The sequence below is a fragment of the Glycine max genome, chromosome 3 (assembly GCF_000004515.6).
Source record: "Glycine max cultivar Williams 82 chromosome 3, Glycine_max_v4.0, whole genome shotgun sequence".
Classification (NCBI taxonomy): Eukaryota; Viridiplantae; Streptophyta; class Magnoliopsida; order Fabales; family Fabaceae; genus Glycine; species Glycine max.
Window position 1 is genome coordinate 44,150,566 of NC_016090.4, and position 19,663 is coordinate 44,170,228.

At 32.9% G+C, this 19,663-nt stretch overlaps 2 protein-coding genes and 1 pseudogene across 2 annotated transcripts; all 3 read right to left on the reverse strand.

Moving 5' to 3' along the window:
• Positions 1-1,332: 1,332 nt before the first annotated feature.
• LOC102669954 (transcription factor PIF3-like) lies at positions 1,333-7,153 on the reverse strand (annotated as a pseudogene).
• Positions 6,105-7,004, reverse strand: LOC106798272 (pentatricopeptide repeat-containing protein At2g13600). Its single transcript, XM_014774266.1, has one exon. The coding sequence runs from the start codon at positions 7,002-7,004 to the stop codon at positions 6,105-6,107; it is 900 nt and encodes a 299-aa protein (XP_014629752.1).
• Positions 7,154-9,814: 2,661 nt separating the features above from the next.
• Positions 9,815-11,960, reverse strand: LOC100808394 (pentatricopeptide repeat-containing protein At3g24000, mitochondrial). The gene has a single exon (XM_014773978.3). The coding sequence runs from the start codon at positions 11,936-11,938 to the stop codon at positions 9,827-9,829; it is 2,112 nt and encodes a 703-aa protein (XP_014629464.1). The 5' UTR covers positions 11,939-11,960; the 3' UTR covers positions 9,815-9,826.
• Between the last annotated feature and the right edge of the window lie 7,703 nt (positions 11,961-19,663).

Sequence of the window (19,663 nt, forward strand, 5' to 3'; positions counted from 1 at the left end):
TGTGTAGATATATCACTTTATTTAACGTTGATCAAATAAATTTGAGTGTTAATTAAGAAAATTAAGATAGATGAAAAAAAAAACTTTTGAATGAATAACTAATTAAGGTATAAAAAAAATTGACATGCAGAACACGTAAGTGTTACATGATAAAAAAAACGTGACTATATGAGAAGGAAAGTATACGTTGAAATTATTTCATTCAATAATCATAAAGATTTAAATTTATAAATATAAAAATTAGCTTCTAAATCTTATAAATATTGACAACAAATATTAATCACTGTAACGTCAAGCACAGAAAGACGTTCATCAAAATTGTGGACGAGAGATGTCTCTTTTTTATTGGATGAGGTATCGAAAAGATGTGGTTGAATATCGTAAGTCGTAAAAACTTATTGATTTGCCATTTTAGTGTAAGAAAAATTTAAAGTTGGAATTTATTTTTATCTTGACTTACTTTATTCCTATATCTTTCTAAGTTATTATCGAGTAACTTACAACATTTATACTTATTCTACTAAGTGTATTGTTTGAATGCATCAAAACATATAGTTCTCAAATTTAAATTTAATCTGTGACCGACCCCATTCACCCTTTTTTGGCGATGCCTGTCATGTGTACCGGGAATAAATATATAACAACTTTTCAAAAAAAAAATTTTTTTAAAAAAGAAGCTCTCCTACTCCTACAGTCTTATACTCCTATGTGATGATATTCGTATAAGATTAGCTCATTAGTAAGGGACGGTCTCGTTGTATTTTATGTGAATAAATAATTTATTTAACAAGACAAACTATGTTCGCTTTTTTTTTTTTTTATGTTCAAAATTGCTTGAAGTCAACCACAGTTATCCATTAGAAGTGAAATTAATATTTAATCCAAAGAATTGGGGGTTAGATATTTGTGATCAAAATAATTCTATGTAATGACGAGTAGTCGAATACTAAGATAACATGTCTTTTGTATAGCTTCACTACCTCCGCACAAGTGTCTTAATCTATTATTAATTAGAATATACATTCTTTACGGTGTAAAAAAATTATACTCTTAATTAGTTAAAAAATGATATTAATATAACTTTTTTAAAGCATAACTTTTAAAATAATAATTAAAAAAGTCAATATAGCATAAATAGTTTATAAGACTCTACACAATCAGTAGATACTATACTATGTATTCTCTGTTTGAATAACCCAAAGAACTTTAAGATATTTATTGAATAAGTCTCTAAAATGAATGTACAAATATAAGTGTTGTCTCCAAATATTTGCTTTATTAGTTCCATAAAAGGAATGCCAATGATTATTGTGACGGCTCAATCTCAATCGCTTTTAAGTAGTATTCTCTATGAAACACTAGATTGAACTTGCAGAGATGAGAAGCAAGAGAGTTTATTAGCCATAGTCTAGCATTAATCATAATTAACCTACAAGTACAGCTGAATGATTAATTTATAAGTAAAATGTCAAAATAAACACGTATATTTATCACGAGCATCTAGTAATACTTACTAGATTTATCAATCACAAGTGTTTATCTTCTTTACTGGGATTACTAGCTCCTCTGTCATTTGCCGAAGTGGCATGACCACTATTAAGTACCAAAGTTGAGTGTTCAAATCCACCAATGGTTGCTTCACACTAGCATAACAAAAATAGATACAGACATCAACATGCCTATGACTTTAAAAAAAAATGATCATAGAAACTAGCTAAATTTTCAATTAAATGTTTAGCAAACTCAAAAAGGGTCATATCATATCCTTCAAGTTCCACATTTTTTGTAATAAATAGACTTACTATCATGATTATACTAAACCTTAACTCCAACGAACATATATGCCTACAAAATCTTGAGAATTTTGTTAGCAAACAAACCTGTGTTGACATCTGATTTGTTGAATTACAACCGTTGTTGGTGTTTTGTACAAGTTGTGGAATCTGATCCTTTAAGCCAAAGGCTGAAGAAGCCTTATCCACAGTTTCCATCAGTCCTAAAGTTGATGATGGGTTGATAAAAGGTTCTCCTGGAAAAGAAAAGATGGGAGCATGTGGCATTGGCATGGGGTGAACCTGACTAGGATGATGCCCAAACACTTGAGCATTTGGTCTTGCCATCCCATGTAAAACAGAGGATCCAGGTGTATGTGTAATGGGAAGTTGAGTTCCTTGCATTTGGGGCACTTGAATAAATCTAGAGGACTCAATAACATTAGCATCAAGCATGCCCATTCCTAACCTCATTTGCATCCCAACACCTATAGGTGAAAAAGGACCCATATGTGGTGCATGCATGTGTTGCATTCCCGGAGGTAACATCATTGCAGGCACATATAAACCACTTCCCATTGACATAATCTATGTAAAAACATGAGGAACAATGAATGGGTCATAGATAATTTTTTTAAAATTATAATTGATAGCATTAGTGGAGATTGGGGAGAGGGGAAGAGAAAGAGTACTTGAAGCTGGAGTTGAAGTGTTTCGAGATACTCTATCGCCTCATCCAACATTGAAGCTTTATCCGCCTAATACACATGAAATCAGAAAAACCTCGAGTATAAAAATAGAATTTAAATTTGATCCACTAATAATGTGATGCGCTTTATGGTATCAAAGCTAACTAATTATATTGTGCAACCTGTTTAAAAAAATAATTAAAGCTTTTTCTATTAGTGGAAAGGCTTAATTTCTTTATTATTAATTTTAATGAGAGATCATATTGTATATTCAGGATGAGAATTGAAACCCTATAAACAAAAGCTAAACTTTAGTATTGACATGATACTGCCGTAAGTAAGGCAGGGCTAGTTAAAGCCTAAAGAGGGTAAAGTCTTTAATTTTGGTCTATAAAAAAATCTACTTGTTAATAATATTTTAAAAAAGAAAATAATTATAAATTGTATAATAAATAATATTTTTGACAAGGTTTAATAAATAATGTTAGTCCATTAAAAATAATTAAACATGTTTTTTTAAAAAAACGCATCAACTATGACTTTGTCTAAATACATAAACATTAATTATATGTTAAATATATCAATTACTTTTTTTAAGCAAAAAAAGAAGCAACCAAGAAAAGTCATCCTCTTCCAATCATATTGGCACCCCAACCCCACTGCACCAAGGTTGTCCAAGAATATATATATATATATAAAGGAGAGAACAAAATACACGAGAGGGCCTAATCATACCCATAGATACAAATCTAGGGAAATCTATAGAAAGGGAGTTCCTAGCCTGTATAACTAAGAAGGTTTTGAGAGACAAAAAAAACGGTGGAGAATATATCAACTATTGATTAACACAACTCTTTCAATTTTTTTCACTCTTTATTTATCTCATCCGTCCCTTTATTTTCTTTACTAATTAATTAACATTATTCTCTGTTTCCTTCATTAATTATATCACCAGTCCCCCTCTACGCCTCTACCTATTCGTTTAACACGACCAATTGATAATTCTCGTTTAACAAAGGCCAACTGATTTGCACGATCTATTCTAGCCAATTTGAGTTTTTATATTCTCAAGTTTCATGTTTACCTGTCTCAGTTACTGAGTGTGTTTTCTTTGATTGAAATATAGCTCATTGTGTATTGAAAGATTTCATATCTGTTTGAGCCTCGAGTTCAAGTTTTTTATTTAACTACTTTGAAATGTCTATCTTGTCGCATATATATAACGTTTATCTAGCTAGTCTATCAAGATATTTCCACATTAATTTCAACATCGCGAATCTTACGCATAGCACAATAACAATAACAGAGATTCATAGAAGATGGACAAACTCCCACTTGCATGTACTGATGTACATATATTTCATTATTAATTATTAACACATGCTCAAACTCTCCTAAAATTTGCTTTCAAGCTTATCTATTTTTTATTTTTTTTGACAGATCTACTAGAAGCTCAAATGATTTGATAAAACATTTTACGTTCCATCAAATTAAACAAACCCTAATATATCCAATTGAAGCTTAAATCCTCAGTGATAATCAACATACTATAATCTTCAAAACTTTCAAAATTGTACCAAGCATAAACGAGAAAGCAAAGGTCGACCTTATTGCAATTTGGTATGAGTTCTTGTAACGCACGCATCTTCTCATCGATCCTGTCTCTTCGTCTCTGCGCAAATAAATCCCAAAATCTCATTATCATATACATCAGAAACAATATACTTAACACACACTTAATAAGGAACATTTGTTGTGATTTAATTAACACAACACTGATTCTTACTCACCCTTTCAGATAGATTATGCACTTCTGCTGAACGGCCTCTCGTGGCTCCAAATCCTCGTGCATGAACTTCCTTTTTGACACCAACTGATTCTTCCTCAACATCCTTAAATAAAAAAAAAAAAAAAAGTTTATTATAGTGGAACAATATAAAACAATTTCACATAAAAGATAGGGTAATTAAGTCTAAGACACTAACTTCACTTTGGCTCTCAGAGTCCTCAGTGTCTATACTTTATCGCTTCAAATTTTGATTTGGATCCTCCGAACCCCTCTCTGCACCATTGCCAGAGCAAACAGAGGAAGATACCACAGCTGGCTCCACTCCTTTTTCAACAGCTTCGTGTCCTTTATTCCCACTTTCACCAACAACTATATTTGAAGTTTGATTTTGATCAACCTTGGACACGTCGTTGCAAGAAGGGTCACCCTTTGTAGAAACAGTAACATCCTGATCTTGATTGTGTATGGCTGGTTTCTTTGGACGCTCTCCACGACTTAATTCAACTTTTGTTGATTCATCAGCACTTTTTATCTTTATTCCGACACTTCCTGATCTTGATGCCAAGCCAATGTTCTCAAGGTTAGCTTTGACAATAGCAGCAGGTTTTGCAAAATGGGAAAAATTCATCATGGTGGAACTATTATTGCTACACATAACTGGACCTTGCTTCTCCATCTTTAAGCTAGAAAAACCACTTGATCCAGGTGGAACGTTATTTGCATTGTTTTCAGCTATATCTGCTACCCTGGATCTAACGGATGCAAATGGAGAGTGTTTATGAGTGTCCCTAAATATCTTACTACAATTATTTCTTCTATCTAGCAAAGAAAAATTATTTGATGCTGAAAGCTCATTCATGACCCCAGATGGTTCATGGAAAAAATCAGTACTATATCCATGTTGCAAAGAGTCATCATCCCTTCCATAACTGAACCAAGGCATCACCATGTCTTCCTCTTCTTCACTCAAATCCACTTCACCTGATGGGACTAGCCTTCTAATTTCATTCAATTCAGCACCTAAATTCCCACACTTCCCCATCCTTGTATTGGTAGTAATAGCATTATTAGCATATCCTATTGGAGTGTGAGATGGCAAAGTTTTACAATTTGGGCTCACTCTAGCTCTACTGGACTGACCCTGCACTGAAATCTGGCCCTTTTCCCAAATCAACTCAAACAAATCATTGTTGGGTCTGCCACAAAAATAGTGTTAAAAAACAAAAGAGGAAACAGTCAAGAGAAATAGAACAAAGATCAAATCAAATGGGATTAACAAAAACATGCTATTGAACTTACACAGAAGATTGATCAACTGCACATGTGGTGTTGTTGTTCATCTCTATTGGATCATCAAGTTTCCCTTTAGCCACACGGTATAACTCATGCAGAGGCATGATGAATCAATGTAAAAGAAACACTTACATTAAAAAAACTTAACCACCACTACTGTTGTCGTTCCATCCGACAAAAATACAATGTTAACTGCGAAGTCGAACCACCTTTGACAGCCCAAACACGGAAACCTGACGCTAGCCCCACTACTCTGTTTGATTTGAATATAAGGAGGAGAAAGATAAGAAAGTAACCGTAATAAACAATTGTTCGTGGAACATGAAAATTTTCTTTTTAGTCCTCGTTAGGAAGTACTGTAACACAAAACTAATTAAATTAAATTAATAACATAGAGCATCAGGTCAAACCAATTCTTTAATAACCATATATCATAAACAAATCAACCTTGCTAAGTAAAGTAATGACCTCAAGACTTGAAAATGATTCGGTCTTATAGTTGTCCAACCAGCATTCAGTTCAAAATACACCCAACTTATAATATACTATTTCTAATATGGATCACACCACACCACAGTGAGACTGATTCAAGGTTGAGATCAAGGGAAAACCGTGCAACTTTTGCAGCATTCCATAAATCTCTTGTGTCCTTGAAAGTGACCTATCATTCGCAAAGAAAACAAAGGTCCTGTTATTAACATCAATCCAGCTACACCCACTCTCTTTCCTCACCCCATTGATCCCCATCAATCTTCTCACCTCATCAGCTTCTTCCAACATCCCGTGTCTTAAATAGATATTCAAAAGCAGCATATAGTTTCTTGGATTATCCGGTTCCAACTTGAAAAGTCTCTCTGCGGCCTCTCTTCCCATTTCAACATTGGCATGTTTTCCACATGCCCCAAGCAAAGCCCCCCAAACCAACGAGTCAGGCTCGAATGGCATGGATTCAATGAACCTACATGCTTCCTCCAATCGACCAACACGACCAAGCAAGTCAACCATGCAAGCATAATGATCAAGCCCGGGTTTAATGTTATGAACATTAGCCATGGAATTGAAGTACTTAAAACCATCATCAATCTTCCCCGTATGGCTGCAAACCGACAAGATGGAAATAAAAGTAATGTATTCAGGCACAACCCCTTCATTGAGCATCTCCTCAAACAATTCAATCGCCTCATTTGCGCAACCATGTAGATGGAAAACTGTTATCATAGCCGTCCAACAAACCACATAATGTTCCTTAGTTTCTCGAAAAACTTGATAAGCGTCTAACATGCTTCCACATTTCCCATACATAGTCACCAACGAACTTGAAATATGAGAGTCTTTCACATGCCCGGTTTTTAAAACATGACTATGGATCATGGTCCCCTGTGTTAATGCTGCAATACTTGCAGAAGCATGAAAAAGAGAAGTGTATGAAGCCCCGTCGGGTTCTACGCCTTCCCTTATCATAGCTTGGAAATAGGTGCAAGCTTGTTCAAAATTTCGGCAATGAAAGCATCCCATGATCATTACATTCCACGTTACAACATTTCTATCTCCACCACCACAGAACAACTTGGTTGCATCCTCAAACAGCCCGCATTTGCAATACACGTCCACCAGCGAGTTCTTGACATAAACCAACCCCACCAAACCACGTTTAACAATGCTCCCATGCACTTGATTAAAAATAGTACGTCAATTATTGAGATGAAACTTCCTTATATGGTTATTTTTTTAAAAATAAAAATAAATATAAAGATTGTTTAACCTTTAGGTAGGTTTGGACTTGTAATAAAAGGGATTTGAAATGATGATTTATTGGAGTTTAAATAGAAAAAAATATCAGTAAGAATTCAACATAATATCATAAATTTATAAGAACCATACTTATCCAATCAACTGAACTTTGGTAATTTAAATAAATATATAATTGCACCCATCTGTATAATTTTTTAAAAAAATAAATACATTTTAGTAAGACATTAAGATATATAAAAATTTAACTGATACTTCTCCTCTCATAAATAATTTTTCAAATACCTGCTAAATTTGAGTGCAGTTACCATCCCTAACTCTTTTCAGGAGCTAAAAACACTATCTGGAGAAAACAGAGATCACTTTGGTTGGGTCAGCCAGAAAGCGATTTGGCACCTATAATGTGTACCATTATTTATTTATTATGGAGCATATACCACATCATGAACTGAGGATGAATGATCCTCTTCAAATTCACCAATCAGACCGTAATAATCAGGAAGAGAAACGCTGACTAGTTGCCTGTGGGCGTGGATTTCACGTGCGTGTTCTATCACTTTCTTTCATTGTCGTGAATCATAGTATAACTAATAGATTAGATTAGATGATGAGATGTGACTCAGTCATTTGTGGTTGTTCGTGTTCTATCATCCCTGTCCCTGCATGACTCACGCTGCCTTTGGAGTGTTGCTAGGTGCATTCAGTATTATTGCTGGTGCACCCAGTATTATTTGAAAATGGTAAAACTGTCCTTATAAATTTCTTTCCTTACGAATTAAGTTGTTGACCTGTAAGTTGATTTTTAAGACTTACGGATCAACTTGATCCGTAAAAAACTTATGGATCAAGTTGATCCATAAGTCTTAAAAATCAACTTGATCCGTAAAAGACTTACGGATCAAGTTGATCCGTAAGTCTTAAAAATCAACTTACGGATCAACTTGATTTGTAAGTGATATTTCTGTCTTTTAGTGGTTAGTGTTGGGTGCACCTAGCAGCTTGGTTCCGGTCGTGTTACTAATGATGATTCAATTAATTATCATTTTCAAAAATTAAATAATTTTTTTATCCATACTACTAATATCAATTATGAAAGATTTAAGATTGATTCAATAATAAAGAAAGATGAAAATGAGAAAAAAATTATGAATTTAATCATTCATATTAACAAAACTAATAAATTAATCATTAATATTTGACATAAAAAAACTTAATATTAATTGTTAAGATTAATAAAAAAAATGTGAAAGTAAACTATTTTTATAAAAAAAAATCATTATGTTGAAAATATATTTTAAAACATTGTTTTTTTAAACAAAAAGCATATTTTTATTTTCTTAACATCAATTATAAAATCTCTCAAAAAACATCAATTATAAAAACTGGTTTATTTTCTTATTTGAATTAACTTAATGTTAATAAAACTAAGTCTTCGGTTATTTATTAGATGAGGTAATTTGATGATTTTTTTCATATTAATGTCTAGACACAAGAATAACAAACTTCTAAGTTATATATAACTTGAATTTGAATAAATTCTTAAGTTATTTATAACTAATTGCTATCATGTGATCAATAGTATAATAGGTCACACATCTCTCAAAAGAAATAACAAAATCAATTATTTATTTGTTTATCATTTTTCCTGTGTCTTTAATAAAAAAATGCCAAGATTTGTACTAGAAACAGAAAAAAAATCAACACTTTTTTTACAAATTTTTAAAAATAAGAAAAAAAATTAAAATAAAACAAAAATATTGTAGTTAAAAAGTTAAGACAGAAAAAGAAAACTCAAGTAAGAAAGCCTCAATATATGTATTAGTAAAAAAAACTAGTTTGTGCAGTTTTAAATATATAAAAAGATAAAATATATTTTTTTATTTTTTGATATATTTTCAAATGTTGATTTTAGTCTCTATAAAAATTTAATACGTTTTTAATTCTGTCATTTAGTAAAAGTCATGAAGGACTGATATCACATCAAAATGAATAGATTAAAAATGTATTAAATTTTTATAAAGACTAACACCAACATTTCAAAATATTTTGAAGGAGTAAAAACATTTTATCCATATAAAAAGTCTCAGAAATTATAAATTTAAAAGTGAAAATAAATCTGAATTCACTAATACTATATAATTTACAAAATGTATCTTATCTTTTAGAAATTTTCTTTGTATATTATTTTTTAGTTAATGTACAATGAAAATATTTAACCCTCTTTGATGCTTAACTCTTAAAAGTTAAAATTGCAACATATAATTTCTGGTTTTGGCAAGTGCATCCAAACATGTGACAATGTCTGACATAATAAAAATTGAAATTGAATTTTAAAGTAAAATATTTTAAATTAGTAAATTATATATGTTAAAAATTACTTATACAATATAAAATTTGTAAAAAAAAAAAAAGTCTTACTTCTTTCTTGTTATAGCTGCAACTTTATTATTCTTGACATCAGTGAAAAGGGGAGCTTAGTGACTGCCTCCAAATTAGGCAGTCATGTTCATTTGTTAGATGTGTTTCAAATTCAATCACCAATAATCCATACAAGAGCACGATCCATTTGTGAATCGATGAAACCTATTGATATCTCTAACAATAATTTCTCTCTGAAAAATCTCAGAAGCAAACTTCATAACAGTATGGCAATCACCACAGGTCCTCAAATTCTTCTTTATCCTAACCGGAGACCCAGGTGGGAGGACCAGAAGACCAAATGCAAGAGCCAATTTCTCACTGTGACACCACAAACTCTGCTCTTCAGAGCCTTCCACACTGTTAGTTGCAAACTGGGTCTCAGCCACATACCCTCTTCTCTTTATCAACTCCTTCAACTTTTGCAGCATTCCATAAATCTCTTGTGTCCTTGAATGTGACCTATCATTCGCATTGAAAACAAAGGTCCTGTTCTTAACATCAATCCAGCTACACCCACTCTCTTTCCTCACCCCATTGATCCCCATCAATCTTCTCACCTCATCAGCTTCTTCCAACATCCCGTGTCTTATATAGATATTCGAAAGCAGCATATAGTTTCCTGGATTATCCGGTTCCAACTTGAAAAGTCTCTCTGCGACCTCTCTTCCCATTTCAACATTGGCATGTTTTCCACATGCCCCAAGCAAAGCCCCCCAAACCAACGAGTCAGGCTCGAATGGCATGGATTCAATGAACCTACATGCTTCCTCCAATCGACCAACACGACCAAGCAAGTCAACCATGCAAGCATAATGCTCAAGCCCGGGTTTAATGTTATGAACATTAGCCATGGAATTGAAGTACTTAAAACCATCATCAATCTTCCCCGTATGGCTGCAAGCCGACAACACGGAAACAAAAGTAATGTATTCCGGCACAACCCCTTCATTGAGCATCTCCTCAAACAATTTAATCGCCTCATTTGCGCAACCATGTTGATGGAAAACTGTTATCATAGCCGTCCAACAAACCACATTATGTTCCTTAGTTTCTCGAAAAACTTGATAAGCGTCTAACATGCTTCCACATTTCCCATACATAGTCACCAACGAACTTGAAATACGAGAGTTTTTCACATGCCCGGTTTTTAAAACATGACTATGGATCATGGTCCCCTGTGTTAATGCTGCAATACTTGCAGAAGCATGAAAAAGAGAAGAGTATGAAGCCTCGTCGGGTTCTACGCCTTCCCTTATCATAGCTTGGAAATAGGTGCAAGCTTGTTCAAAATTTCGGCAACGAAAGCATCCCATGATCATTACATTCCACGTTACAACATCTCTATCTCCACCACCACAGAACAACTTGGTTGCATCCTCAAACAGCCCGCATTTGCAATACATGTCCACCAGCGAGTTCTTGACATAAACCAACCCCACCAAACCACGCTTAACAATGCTCCCATGGACTTGTTTCCCAAAATCTAACTCAACCAATCCAGCACAAGCACTCAATACGCTCGAGATACTAACTTGGTCGGGGCCAAGTGAAAGAACCTCCCTGAAAACCCCAATGGCACGACCGTACAACTTGTTCTTAACAAACCCGACAATCATGGAGTTCCATGAAACGAGGTTTCTATGGGGCATTTCGTCGAACACGTTCTCCGCCAACAACATGGAGCCACACTTAGCGTACATGTCTAACAACGCGGTGGCAACAAAAGGGTCATTTAGGAAGCAGTGTTTGTGTATCAATGCGTGGATTTGTTGGCCCTCTGAAAGGAGCGCTGCGTGCGCGCACGCGGGTAAGATCGCTGAGAAGGTGAAGTGGTTTGGGTATATGCCAGTGGTTCTCATGCGGTTGAAAAATGTCAAGGCTTGGAAGGGTTTGTTGGAACGGGAGAGTTGGTTTATGAGTGTGGTCCACGTGACGACGTTGGTTGAGGGATGAGGGTATGTGTTGAACAAGAGGAGCGTGTGGTGGATGGAGCCGCATTTTGCATACAAGAGGAGGAGGGTGTTGATGTTGGCGAGGGACGCGTGATTATTGGTTGTTACGAGTTGGGAGTGGATTTGGGTCGCGTGTTTAAGGCTCTTCAACTTTGCGGCGTTGTTGAGGAGATGCTTGAGGTCGGGAACTGAGGAGAATTGGTGGAATTTTGGAACACCACTTTGGTAGCTTGTGAATAGCTGCAACTGCAAGACAAGTTTCATAATAATCATCGCTTTGGTAGCTGCTACTAGCTACTTAGCTACACTTGGTTTCTACTTGTGTTGCTACTTGCTAGCCAAACCCAAAAAGCCACCTCACGTGACATTGGGCCAAGACCTTCAAAATTTGAGTTGGGTTTGCTTCGGGCATTTTCTTTCTGCACCTGTAACTTTTCTTCTAGACCCAGTAGTGAGAGTGAAAAACCAAAAATACTTTTACGTATAGTCTATACAAATTGTCAATCTGTAAGGCCATTACATATTCACAGTCCGTAAGACCTCACGCTCGCCACGCCCACTCCCTCCCCCTCCCTGACCAGCACCGTCACGAGGATCTCAGCAGCCTCGCGCGACTTCGACGCAACGATGCTGTTGGATTGGACGAGAGGGAGGGTGATGGCCATGAAGGACACGAGGGCAAAGAGCGCCACGGGGTTCAGCCCCGCCTCAGAGGAGTCGAGAGCAGAGATGGTGGCGACAAAGTACGCGAAGGGAAAGTGGTGCGACTAGGTTGGAGCGAAGGGCGACGAGAGTGGCGAGGAGGTGGCGGTGCTGCAATGCACTGGTCCATGAGGTGCTACAGGGCGACGGAGTTGGCGTAGCGGTCCATGAGGTGTTGTGGCGCGACGGTCCATGAGGTGTTGCAGTACTGCGGCGCGGCAAAGTTGGAGCCAAGGGTGGCAATAATGGATAGGAGGTGGCAGTGTTGCGGTGTGGTGGTCCATGAGGTGTTGCAGCACGATGGAGTTGGCGTAGCGGTCCATGAGGTGCTACGACACGGCGGTCCATGAGGTGTTGCGGTACTACGACGCAGCAGAGTTGGCGTGACGGTGGCAAGGATGTAAGGCCATTATGGATTTTCCATCCATAAGGCTATTATGGATTTTCCATCTATAAGACCATTATTGATTTACAATCCGTATGTTTTGGAATATTTCAAAAAGGATAATTTTGAAATATTTCAAAAGGTATTGGGTGTAGAAAATTTTATTCCGGTGTAGGAAGAAAATCCCTTTAGAGTATGTTTGGATGGAGAAATTTAAAATTCTGAGAATTTCAAATGCTTAAATTTAAATTCCTTCATTTTTAAAATTTTGTGTTTGGATAAAAAATTAAATTTTTTCATTTTCAAAATTTTATGTTTGGATAAAGAAATTGAATTTCTTCATTTTTAAAATTTTCCACTTCCAGCAACCACCCATCCTCCCTGCAAATTCCCCACTTCCATTAACCACCTAGGTTTCCTTTCAATTTTCTCCCTTCAATTGTAGTCCCCAAAACACTCAATTCCCAATGGACTCCAAAAAATACTGCCTGCAGAAACCCGAATTTTCCCTCCCAACAACTCATGACGGGGCAAGAGCTGCGCCACCGCCCGCCTCGTCGTGGCGCAGCTCTGCGACGTTGCGGGGCACCATTGCCTCGGCTATCGATGCCTTCGCTAACGTCGCTGTTCACTACCTCCTCGACCTGGGCCGAACCGTCGAGTCCCACGCCAACCACGCCGGCCGCATGCAGTGCACCGTCTTCGATGCAATTCGCGGCATGGAAGACTTAGAAGCGACGCGAGCCTTTGCCGACGCCAGCAGCATCAGAGAGATCATAAACTTCGTCGAATCCATTGTCGACGAAATTCCGTTCGCTCAACCGATTTCTAATTTTCTGGTTGTTCAGGAATGACGCCGCATCATCCTGAGTTTTGATCAAATGAGCGAGGTTCCACCGGCGAAGCATATACCCGTGTGGCTATTGGTGTGAGAGTGGCTGAGAGGGAGAGAGAGCATTAATGTGTACGTGAGAGTGGTTGAATAAGGAATTTTAATTCCTTTATTTTTTGTGAGAATTTAAAATTCTACTAAATTAGTATATTAAAAAGCTTTACAAAAATGATAACATTTTAATTATTTCTAAAATATCCTATTCAAATAGATTATTTTACAGGAAGACATTTTAATACCCCTTTACCTACTTTAATTTCCCATCCAAACATACTTTTACTTCATTGTAACTATTTTTGAAGCGAATCCATTGCACTCCAGAATGTAATGGAAAGTCCAAGAAATAAGTGGGAGCGTAGGAAGCAACAACACATAACTATTACCTTTGTTTTCTGGACTTTTTTTTCCTTGAAGCTTGAAAATTTGGCCCTGCTATTGGCTTGTTACTTCTTGCACCTCCAAGTCTCTTCCTGCATTCTTTTTGGAATGTTTTTCTTACGCGAGGTTAAAAAAAGGGTATATTCCAGAATGTAATATTACATTCCGCCAAAAGGGGTTCCGAAATAAAATTGGAGATGCAGGAAGCAACAGCCATGCTATTGGTAATGCAGAGATAATCAAATTAGAAGCAAGCCCAAGGGATGGTGACGTGAGGTCCACGGGTGCTCAAGCATTTTTTTCTTCTTTTAAAATTAATTATTTTTAATTTATTTTTATATCACTTTTATTATTTTTTGGATCTAAAACTGAAATACTATACATTACATGAAATAGTTATTACTTAAATGTTTTCTTAAGAATTATTTATATTTTGATTAATTCAGTTTTAAAGAATTGATGTCCTTAGTTTGTTACTTTAAATTGATTATATATAATTTTAATATAGTTTTAGTAATTGATTGTTTATAATATTCACACACAAAAAGTTGATTGTTTATATTTTTTTTAGATTTTCCTACAATTAATTATACACGTGTTTTTCTAAAAACAAAAATACATTTTCTTAAACTTTGTACCGCAGATCATAATACATTGCTTTTGTCGGCCGTCTTTGTCCGTTTGCGCCTTGCACAATATCCGGCCACCACGATAGTTGTTGGTTCACATTGGTATTTGATAGTGACGGCTCGCAACACAGAAGAAATAACAAAATGAAAATATTTGATGGTGATGATCTTACAACAAGGAAAAAAATAAGAAATTTAACATATGTTTGTATGATCCAAATTTATAATTCTCATATCTTAAAATAAAAAATATTTTTACTTAAATCTCATGTCCATTCAATAATTTTTTTTTTGTATATATTAACTTTTATTAACTCAATGGTTGAATATTTCAATAAGAACTCAATGATCATGCACACAAAATTTTAGATAAATCAAACATTTGTAGTTATATAATCTTGTAATCAATACTTATTTGTGTTTTTAAAAAATATATTATATGTTAAATTAAATTAATTTAATGGCGTATCAAATAGATGCTAAATTTTATTAAAAAAATGTGTAAACATTATTTATCAATAAGAAATTTTAATTTAATCGTTGAATTTATAAATGTAATATTTTAGTATATGCAAAAACTTATTAAAAGTGAAAGTTTTTCTAGATTTACTTTTTAGTATATAATGGTAAGATCGAATAATTAAGTTTTTAAGAATTAGTATTTGTGAGATCTTATAAATTAATAAAATAATTGAATGCTTTTATTTTCATAATCTGATAACACAACCATGCATGTGTCTCCTTTTTTTCGAATCATCCATTTAAGCATAAAGCGTTTCTTTGATACTACAACTGAACTTATTCATAAAAATATTTTAGAATTTAGCTCCTTTAAAGTAATAACAAAACTGAAAAGGGGGGTTCATCCACATTCACATGTGAGGACAATTTCCTTGATTACTCCATCCCATTGTGCTGCTGAAAAAGAATATGCATCAGTAGCTGGCACACGTGATGGGCCAGTTTCTAACATGGAATGTGCGGTTAGCTTAACCACAACTCCACAAAAGCTAAAGAAAAAAAAAAATTATGCTTAAAAATTATGATATACGTTGACGTTGTAGAGAAAAGGAGATGAAGAAGGTGGTATATTACAAGAGAAGAAAACGGTTAGTCTTACAGAGAATTAACTTGTGAGGGTCACACTTAACTTTCACGTACAATTAACAAGAAAGGTTTCCATTGTTATGACTTATGAGCAATTTCTCGAATGATAAGAGTCATATTATTTGTATACAGTAATAATTTTTTGTAACATTACGTGCTCTTTCATTTTTTCTTTTTTTCCTCTCTCTATTATATATTTTTTTTTTGTGAAATATACATGCAAATAAGAGAAAAAAGAGTGTTAAAAATGTCTCTTTAAAAGTGAGAAAAGTAAAAGGTTCACTATTTAAATTGTATATCCTAAAATTCTAATTTATTATATAAGAGTACACCGTGAATTCATATTATTTTTATAAAACCAATGTAAATAACCGTAAAGAATTAACAAGAAAGTTAACCTAATAATCAGAGTATCAGATACACAACTAAAAGGAGAAAATAAATAAGAAAATGGCGTAGCTCCCACATGGTACCATAAGGTCTTTCTCACTTTTCCTTTTATCTTCAACTTTTAGTCACACGGTGAGCTGTCCCTTGATTGATCCGTTGCAAATGCTAACGTTCCATACTTCAATTGTGTTTTTTCATTATCATTATTAAAATAAAGATCGTTCCATATTCGCATGAAATGATGATCAAAATATCAGATACCATTTACACCCAGGGAATCACGTGCTAGTTACTACTTCTATACTATGTGAGTTAGAGCATTATAAATTTATAATAGTCTTATCAATACATTTTTTATCAAGTTTTTTTTATTGATTTTGTTCCAAGATGAACTAAGAGTGATCGATTATATATACAATGCCGATGCAATTCTTCTTGGAATAAGTCCAATGTCGTGTATCCATAGCTTCCATGCGCTCCCAATCCATATAGGAAATCCGTATACATGCATAGACTCCAATAATATACTCAAGTTAGAGTTTGATGAAGTAGCAACATTAACAGTTAGATAACATATCTGGTTCAAGTGGCCATGCACAAGGAGTATTTATAAACACAATCACCTCTAGGGTTGTGGTCCTTAGGTGATGATGAATTTGGTCTTAATTACAGTCAAGAGTGCGAGTTTCAAGGTGCAATAATACCTATCCCATCATATATACTATAAGACTTCTTGACACATGCATGAACAACTTCATATGTTAATGACAATGGTATTATTCCTCCAGAACAAATTTATATTCAGATAAATTTCACTAATTGAAGAATGATATTTACTAAATAAAATTCACATATTTAATTATATATATATATATATATATATATATATATATATATAATATTATACTATATATACTTTGTGATCAAATCATAATAGGTACAATGCTGGTTATAAGTTATAAAATTACAATGCTAGGTGATCACAGGTATATAATCAATCAATATATATATATATATATAGTGTCATAATTAACTTATTTTTTCCTTTCTCTGCACATACAAATCGTAAAAGTATCTTTTTTTTATATCAGTAACAAAGAAAAAGAAAAATCGCGTTAAAGGATAAGTTCAGAATTTATTATTTTTACAAATACTTTTTTTTATTAAATTATTCTTACAAATGTTTCCAACATAAAGGTATATTATGTGCATTGAATAGGTTTATTTGAATATAAAAAATATGTTAAAATGAATATTTTATAAGTTTACAAAGTGTTATGAATGATTTATTATAAATAATGTATTTAGAATAATATGTGTATTTTATATATTAAGATTAATGATATTAACTGTTTACTTTTTAATGGGGTTATGATTGAAATTTGAAATATATACAAGAATGTAATTCAATTAATTGATTTATTAAACACTTTATTGTAGATTATATATTTAATTAATGGTGTTTACATATATCTCATTTAATCTACACCACAATAAAAATTAAAAACTTTTTTAAACGTCACTATTGATAACTCAACATATAATTTCTTGACATGAAATATCGGTATCCTTTATAAGAGGTAATTGAACTTAATAGGATCACTATGAATGGGAGGGCAATTGGATTTAGTAGGATCACTATGAATGATAATTTTATTCTTTTTACTATTTAATGTAATTGTATATTTGAGACTCAAGTTTTAATATTACTTGATAAGTTAGAACAAGTTAACGTCAGTTGATCCAGATGTGCTTGATCGTCATGCAAACATTATACTTGAGTAAATTATATTGATATTCTTGAGATTTTGTAATATTATATAAATTCTATTTTTTTACTCCTCCACTAACCTCCCTCAATATTGTTTGAAAAATATTAATTGACATTTCTTATATGTTATATTAACTTCCTTGATTTTTGGAAAACAATACACGGCCTCTCTACCAAGAGAGGTTGTTGTTAATGTTTAAAAAAGAAGAGTTTGTACCATCTCACTAAATCACAAAAAAAGTGTGAATGTAATTTATTCTATAATTAATTAGGCATGATAAGACAGATAAGGTAATATTATTAGTTACTTTTGTCAATCAAATTTAAAATTTGTTTTTGTTTTTGAACAATGTTTATTCTTTTAGTTGTGGCAAAAAATTAATTACTGGTCTTTTTTTTTACAGGATTATTGATCTTAATAAAAAGAGTCATCATAGTCTTTTTTTTTCCTTCTCTTTTATCTATATTTTACATGTTTTGTTCAAAATTTAGATTTGTACTTTGAGTAAATTGTTCACTGGTTTAAACAAGTATCATTTTAGTATTTTTGTCAAATTCAAAATATATTTTCTCTTCCTTATAATACTAGTATTTTTCTATCACCAACTTGTAAAAATTATATGTCAAATTCATATGATAAATAACTTACTCTATAATCTAAAAATAGAGTTTAATGATTATACAATATCACTTAAAGTTATACTGTCCACCAATTAGAATAATTGTTGATATAACTTAGTGGTAAGTGGTATGAAAGATAGTATAAAATTATTTTTGTTACATATATTTATTCAAGTGCTTGCTTTCTCCTTAATTATTTTATTTATGAGACTTTCTCTTTAAGTATTTAATAATATTTAGAATATATTATGAATTCTATGTATGAATTAGTAATAATAATGGTGAAGTTTAAATATGTATACGTTATAAGTTAATTAAATCCCATTGTCGTTATTGCAACGAAAATGTATTAATTAAATGCATTTATTATGCTTAAAATTAAATATTTAATTAATAAAAAATTCAAGAATTTATCAAATGATTTTTATATTTTGAATGTTTTAGGGGTTATTATGAAATTTATCACTTAAACCAACAACTTGTTGATGATTACACCTTTTATATTTTGAATCTAATAAATAATTTTTATTAAATATTTAATAAATAATTTTTACTAAATATTTTTTCCCCCATAATTAGTGTTTTAATAATTTATGAAAAGGTTAATTAAAAAAATAGATATTCCTACAAGTATTAATTAGTATTAAATATTATACAAGCATTAATTATAAATTACCACTCAAATTAAGAAATTTATTAAAGAATTAAATGTTTCAATATATTTTTTATATTTCAATGTAATAATTAAAAGCATTTATTATAGTTGATGAGGCTATGATTTGAAATATATGAAAAGTTATAGTGGTTCATTAAATTAATTATTAAACACTTTATCTATAGATTGCATTTTTTTACGTAATACTATTAAAAATCACAACTATTTAAATAAGTAATTGTGGATGGTAAAATAAATATTTATACTTTATCAAAGGAGATCAAACTCGATTGATTCAAAATATATATTTTTTTGTGAAAATTTGATTTAACATATTGTATGGAGAGATTTTTTTATTTTTTTTTACTTTTTACTAAAACGAAATGTGCTTAGTTTAGTTAAATTGATAAGGTAAATGTAGAGGGCAGGTTTCCCCGAGAACGGCAGCATACTTAACAGAGTCAGCGG